This window comes from Bombus impatiens, unplaced genomic scaffold (genome assembly GCF_000188095.3).
Source record: "Bombus impatiens unplaced genomic scaffold, BIMP_2.2 scf_0106, whole genome shotgun sequence".
In the NCBI taxonomy this organism is placed as follows: Eukaryota; Metazoa; Arthropoda; class Insecta; order Hymenoptera; family Apidae; genus Bombus; species Bombus impatiens.
In genome coordinates this window covers 971,545-978,544 of record NT_176525.1, presented here as the reverse complement: position 1 = coordinate 978,544, position 7,000 = coordinate 971,545, and the positions used below count along the sequence as shown (strand labels likewise).

The 7,000-nt window shown below is 45.2% G+C and overlaps 1 protein-coding gene across 1 annotated transcript in view; it reads right to left on the bottom strand.

The window, feature by feature from the left end:
- The window catches only part of LOC105680235 (ecdysone-induced protein 78C-like), a gene marked incomplete at its 3' end in the record, with an annotated part of 111,550 nt that overhangs the window by 98,736 nt on the left and 5,814 nt on the right, over positions 1-7,000 (bottom strand). Inside the window, exon 2 of the mRNA XM_024364746.2 lies at positions 4,983-5,065. Coding sequence (XP_024220514.2) covers positions 4,983-5,065 — 83 coding nt within the window. The remainder of the gene's footprint in view (positions 1-4,982; positions 5,066-7,000) is intronic.

The window sequence follows — 7,000 nt, the reverse complement described above, 5'->3', positions numbered from 1 at the left end:
GAGAGGGGAGGGGGTAATCCGTAGAAGCTGGGTGGGGGATGCGAGTGGACCAACTGGGTTCGCCAGCAACCCGCGGTTCATTGACCGAGAAGTGCCGGGAGAGCCGAACGGTCGGCCGTGTTCGACCCGCTGCTAAAACAGAATTTGTACCGGCACTTTATGCGGCTCGTCTAAGTACGCGAGTCGCGTGAAACCGACGAGGATGGACGGAACATGGACGCGGTGGAGCAGACAGCTACGGAACGGGCGAGGGGGGTGAGGGTGAAACGCGAGATAAGGAGAAGGAGACTGGGAAAGATTTCGCGATGCGCCAGCCTCGGAGGGAGATTCTCGATCGTCCGTTGAGAGAAGACGGAGAACGCGGCGGTTCGGCAAACGGGGTTGCAAGAATTTCGGCGAAGAAGGATGGGGGAGAAGGGTGGGCGAGAACGAGCGAGGGAAGCGGAGTGGGGCGGTGTGCGGCGCGAACGAGCGTAAGCTGTTGCGCTCCCGAATTCTGACGATTCAATTAGGCAAGTGCACTCTGCAGCTCGAGAGGAACCGCGACAACGTTTCCTGGTATCCCGATTTGATTTTAATCGTGCCGCACAGCGACCACCCCTCCGATACGCGGTGCCGCGCACCTACCGCGTTATGCATTCTCGTTAGGCGAACCGATGGCACCGTGCGTCGAAAGTAATCACGCCGACGTTACGATTAAGCGAATTAACGCGCGGCTCGTCGAGTTACGTTCGTTTCGTGGTTAACGTGGCAACTGCCGCCAGTGCGGCTCTTTAAGTCGCCTAGAGACGCATTTTGCGCCAGGATGCGATTTACGTCGACGACGTTCCGCGGAACAACAACCGGAATAGATAGAGGCGTGAAATAATAGATCGAAGACAGCAGCGCACCCTCGACACCGCGAACTCTATTATCATCGGTCAAATCGTAAGACTATGAGAGAGATGCGCGTTTACTCGCGATACGAGGCAAAAGTTTTCGCATACGCGTCTCCTTGTCGCTCGTTGCGTCCGCGTTTTGCAACCGATTGACTTTAGAGATCGATCGATCTACGATACGGCCAGTAGATCGATGTTATCGTGTTTGTCCAACGTGGAAACGCTGGCATATCGATGCGAACGATCGAGTTAGGCGATGATCGGTTCGATGACTTATCTTCTCATTGCCTGGCTACGCGACGATCATCGTGCGTTTCCTGATCGAACCCGCGATCCTGCATCCAAGAAAATGGCCGCCGGTTGAACGACGACCGACAGCATTTACGAAAAAGGGATGAAGTCCCCGTGTAAGTAAGTCTGTCGACTGCCGGTGACCACACGGCCGCACACTTGTCGGGAAAGGAGATGCGCAACTCGGTGTAATGAACCTGGGAAACCGGTTACATCCGCGCGTGTATATATACAGATCGGTTCGGGCTGTACTTACGTTACATTACGCGAGCTGCTGCTACTCGCGATCGAACTATTGCATTGCAACGGATCGAGCAATCGAACTGCCTGAAACATTCCTCGTCAGCTTTATATAGAGGAATCTCGATAAGTATTTTTACGGATACGGTTCATACGGAAGGCCATCTTCGCGTAAACGGTATCGGATTAAACGAACGTAAGTGGATGCGGAGTATATGAATGTTTTTTATCAGCCACGACAAACGTCAGAGTATAAGGCATAGTACAGGTGTCTACGCGAAGCTAAAGAGCATATTTTTGCTGAAAGAGATAGAAACAATTATTGCGCGATATTTACCGGCGTACGATAAATTAGATTAGTCAGGTGTGAAAGATCGAACGGCACGGATTATTTCCGTACTTATCAGTAGCATACATAGGTCGAGGATAAGTATAGTTAGTATAGTAGCTATAGTTAGTATAGCATCGATATATTTTGGAAACACGTTTTCCAAAGGTCGAAGCGTGTAACGAAAGTTTTGTTCGTAACTTCGATGCGGCTTACATTGACGAAGCGAACGCATAAATAAATTTGAAAACACAATCAGTCGATACCAGATCTCTATAAAAGTTCGTTCGTTTCATTTTGGCAAACGGCTATCTTCGGAAAAGAGAAAGAGCTCGCGACTGAAAAACGCGACGCTTTTTATACTTCGACTGTTTTTACCCGGGCACAACATTTATTTCCCGGATACGGTGCCTGCATTCTCACGACGACCACCGAAGGCACGGTAATGCAACGGCACATCCGGCTAGCTCGCTAAATCTATTTTATTCATATTCAATTACCCTGTCGTACTGTGTGCGCGAACCGAAAATAAATTCACCGCAAATCTCTCGCAACGACTAGAGGTGGGATAACTATTGCCGAACGATCGCAAAAACGTAAACGAAATTCGATGGCCGCTTTTCTCAATATAGAATCCCAGGTTATCCAGACACGAACACTTAGATTCCAAAATAACTCTCTAAACACTCGAGGATCGCAAAGATAAGGTATGACAACACACGTTTGTTTGATCCTCTTAGAAATCAAATTGATCCTACTCTATCTTGTACCGATTCCTTAATTTCATCGCGCAAATATACCGTTAACGCACAATTTTCATTTTCACGATTTAATTTCACGAGCTCGTTCGTCGCAAGAAGGTGAACGAAACACGAATAATGGTAAAAATTCTGCGATAAATTTGAGAAAAGTAGTTCAACTCATGGAACATTGAAGACAATTTAAAAATCCAATACCTCGTCAATCGTTCGTGCATCTCCAAAACTGTCTCTTCGTTAAATTTCGATGCAGCTCTCTTGAGAAATATTTACATCGAAGATACCGGTTTCGAAAATATTAGGTATCTTAATCTTAACTCGTTCATTTCTTCCACGAAATTTCTTTGCACAAAAGTGCACCTGTCATCTACCGCTAAAAGCCTTACGCCTTTCAATCGAACAGGTTGACTATCTTTTTAACCATGTTACATTAAAGTACGCTCCTTTAACCGTCAAGTACCATCAAAGCGAAGAAAATTGCATTTATCATACCTTCCTATCATACCTTCCTATCATACCTTCATTATTTACATATACATACACGCAATATCTCCTTTACCGCAAATAAGGACGTCGGATTAAAATTCCCATAATCGCAATCGTAAATTTTCGGCCTGCATTTCCGTTCGCCAAGGACGATTCCTCGAACGAACGATGTTTCATTGTCAAGTGGAAATCTGTAGAGAGGATAGTTTGCTGAAGCTGGCGTGGCAAAGGGCAGTCCTGCGAGAGAAGAAGAAAAAAAAAAAATGCGGCGATTCAATTATCGCGGGGCGAAACGGCGAGAGCGGAACTTCCGGTCGCCGGCATCTTCCGGCTCGGCGTAAACCGTTCCGGCATAAAAGGAAGGATAAAGAAAGGGGTGGCGAGGTGCAGGTGAATGCAAGGAGTGGGAAGAAAGCTCCGGAGGAAGGCTACGTGTCGGTACGAGGGAGTTGAAACGGTGAGCGGATAGAGTTTGGGGGTTTAACGCGAGAAGTAGCGTAGCTAGGATGGCAGAAGAGGTAGGTGGAGGAGGTAAGAGAGAGGAATGGGGAGGTTGAAGAAAACACATAATAGGGTGGGGCGCTTTGCTGCCGCTTTTGAATCGATCCAACGCCGGCTACAGCTGGAATCTCATCCCACACCGGTTCGGTCAGCGGTTCTCATTCTTTACCCCCATTTCACCCCTCTTAACGCCGCGACAAAGATTATCGCGGGTACATGGAAGGACAGAGGCTGCGATTGGATTTAGATTAACATCGGCTTTAAAACTGTCGGCCGAGGACCAAACTGCCTTCGACGATAAAACTGGGTCGTGGGTCGACCAGCTCGTATCAGACACGTACGTGTCAAGCACGGATGAACGAGCTTTGAGTACACTTGTTAGCCCGGTCCGCTCAAATACGCGGCCGGTTATTAATTCGTCGTTGTCCTATCACGAGCCCCGGTTTCGAGTAGGCCGAACGATAAATCAAAATTGCACTTTGCAATTGGCGAGCGTTATTAGCTGACGGGCTGCCACTACGGAGGATCGCGTTTTATCGATCGTCTCGTCGATTAACTCGCCAACGATCGACTAATTCCCTGTTACCGCCGTTCTTTCTCGTTCGATCTCGTATACGTTGGTCCGTGGCAGGCGACAAGTTTATCAAAAGCTAAAACCAGTGCCGATTCCTCGCGTTCCAGGCAAAACGAAACCGAGCATGCGATTTTTGTTCTCGACGCGGCTGAATTAACTTCGGTCGAGGAATCCTGTTCTACAAGCGTCTTATGGAGCAACTAGACGTTATACGAATGTCGTTAATTAGCTCGCGAGTTCCAAAAGCTGATATAATATCGGAAGAATTCCAAGCAGAAATGTGCCGCGTGTTCCGATAGAAATTTTGATCAAGGTAACTCGTTCTAAGAATGGAAATTATGCCAAAATTACCTCAGCCGCAATCTGCACTCGTCAACTTCGTACATCGAAAAGTACGGAAAACCGATGATTTTGCTAATACTGTTTTTTGAATTCATCTCAGAATACACCATCACTCGTTACATCCTTCTGCAATAAACGAACTCGTAGAAACAAGTGGTCTGCTTTTTGAGAGCCAAAGATTAGCCGCTCGATGAAACTAAGAAATTCAAGCAAAAAGTGGAATTGATCGATTTGTCCTCTGAGAAGCTGAAATATCTTTCTTTCTCGTATACGCGCTCACTGACTTATAAGGCAAACTTCCAAAGTTTCTTATTTCTGGCCTTAAGCTAAAAAGCATCCCGTTTCATCAAGACCACGAGCAATAACGCGATAAACGCGTTTTAAATAATTTCCTCCTCTCTCTAAAGAAACTCACTTTAAAAAATGCTAACAAAAGACGAAGCTTCCCCTTTTCACCGGTCACAATAAGTTCGCCGCAAGTCAGCGTTCATTTAGCGAGACCAGCTTCGCGTGCTCGCGGAGAAATAACCGGTGGCTTAAATTGGACCAGCGAGGCCTCAAGATCATTTATAATAAAGACTCACCGTTGTTGTTGCGCAGGATGGAAGCAGGACTCGTTGCCTCGAGAGGGCTGCTGGGCTCTTCCGTGCTCGGCTCCCTCTTCACGCTGAAATGGAAACATCTATTATGTATTCAATCGAACAGGGTGTAGAGAACGGATAGAAGGGATGAAATCGGCCGAAAGTAGTCCAAGATCGACGCGAAACAGAGAAAGAAAGTGCTAGGAACAGGGTCGTTTAGGTTCCTCTCCGGGTCGTTCTGTTCGCGAATTCGCTTCTTCCTTATCGTACACACGAGATTGTGTTTGCGCGCAGAGGGGTGGTTCTTTGACTATGGCCCTGACTCCATCCGAGCAATCAGGATTGACCTAGTTTTTAGTTCAATTTGCGCGGCGAACGTGCGTTTCCCTTAAGCCAGCCGAAATGAAAATGGACCAGCAGGGGAAAAAATCGAAGATGGATGGGTCCACAGGGGCCAATTGCACGGATCGGAACGATAGTCGTTGTAAGAGAAATATCGCGTAATTGTCAGCGATTTTTAAAGAACCACGAAGTCTGTTCGTAACTAAAGGTAAGGTATTCTAATTACGAGATAATTGAAATAGGAATGATCGAACGTAAATCTAGATGAAGTTTTGTAAAGAAAAAACCAGTAATATTTATAGAATATCGTACGGCATTGTAAAATTAACGTTACAACGATGAAATGCTCAACTTGAAAACGTTCAAGAGATCAACGAAAATACGTGCTTAGTTCTAAAACCAAGTAAGAAGACAATGTTGGGATTGGTTGATAGCGTGTCAGAATTTCAAAATTGTTTTCTTGTAGAAAATGAAAATGCGATTCATCGCGTGACGATATTAGGGGTATTGATACGTTTCGTGAGTTCGCTATATCTTAAATGTGGACGAATGCGTGACGTTTGCATATTTAAGTAGAAAAAATACTTATGCTGTGAATCTCCGATACAGAAAACTATTGGAAACTCGCTAATACGAAAGATTCTATTACGTTAACCAAATGAAAGAACCTTACTACTATGATAAAGACTGACATCGAGTCAATCGTTGAAAAGAAAAAATATGCAAATACGAAAAGCGAATTGGAAAATAAAAATGGCACGGGATACGATCCATTAATTACACGTACATCTTACATTTTTCGGTATATGTTTGAACATGTTTGAATAATATAGAGAACGTTGGTTATTATCGTTGCTTCTTCCTAGCCGATGATACCCTGTTTAATATCTGTTTATATAGGATATATCGCAATTATTTTGACCTCCCTTCACTGTTGGTGAAATAGACACAAGATGACGATTGAGAAATGATAAGGACAGCCCCAGGGAGCTTGATGTAAATCTAAATATAACATGCATATATAACGTACGAATGCTCGTCTAATTAGCGTACAGTTACATTTAATTGCTGCTCTTTCACGATACGATACATGTCGAAAATAGCTTTCGCTTCGATTGTAACGCTAAATAACGCTAGAAAGCCAATTGCACGCTACAACAAGATAAAGCGTGAGAAATGAAAACTTTTCACGCCCATCTATTTTCAAGCGTGACTGTTACATCTCTATATTCTCTAATTTCACACAAACACGAGCTCCATCGATCCTACACCAACCAAAGATGCAACGATTAATAAAATCTTCTGTCAACCGGTTAAACGTTTCATTTTTCGTTAACCCAGAAAACTTACATGGCTGGATCGTATTAAAGTTTGATAGGATTTTGCCATCCGCGATTGCAACAACGATACAACGTAAACGGACACGATAAGAAATTATATCGGAAGCTAATACGGTCAGCTGTCATGTTCCGCGAGGCACCGACACCGACTCGTCGCGATTCGACAGGTTGGAAAACTCTTCGCGCAAATATTTTCCCCGCCAACGTCTTTGATGCTCCTTCAAAGAGGATCCCGAGATCATCAATAACCGATAGATCTAAGAGGATGGATCGACACCCCCGGAGAGGCGTTTGGAAAGGGGAAGCCGCTTCTCCTCTATGAATAGATCTCCTATTTCG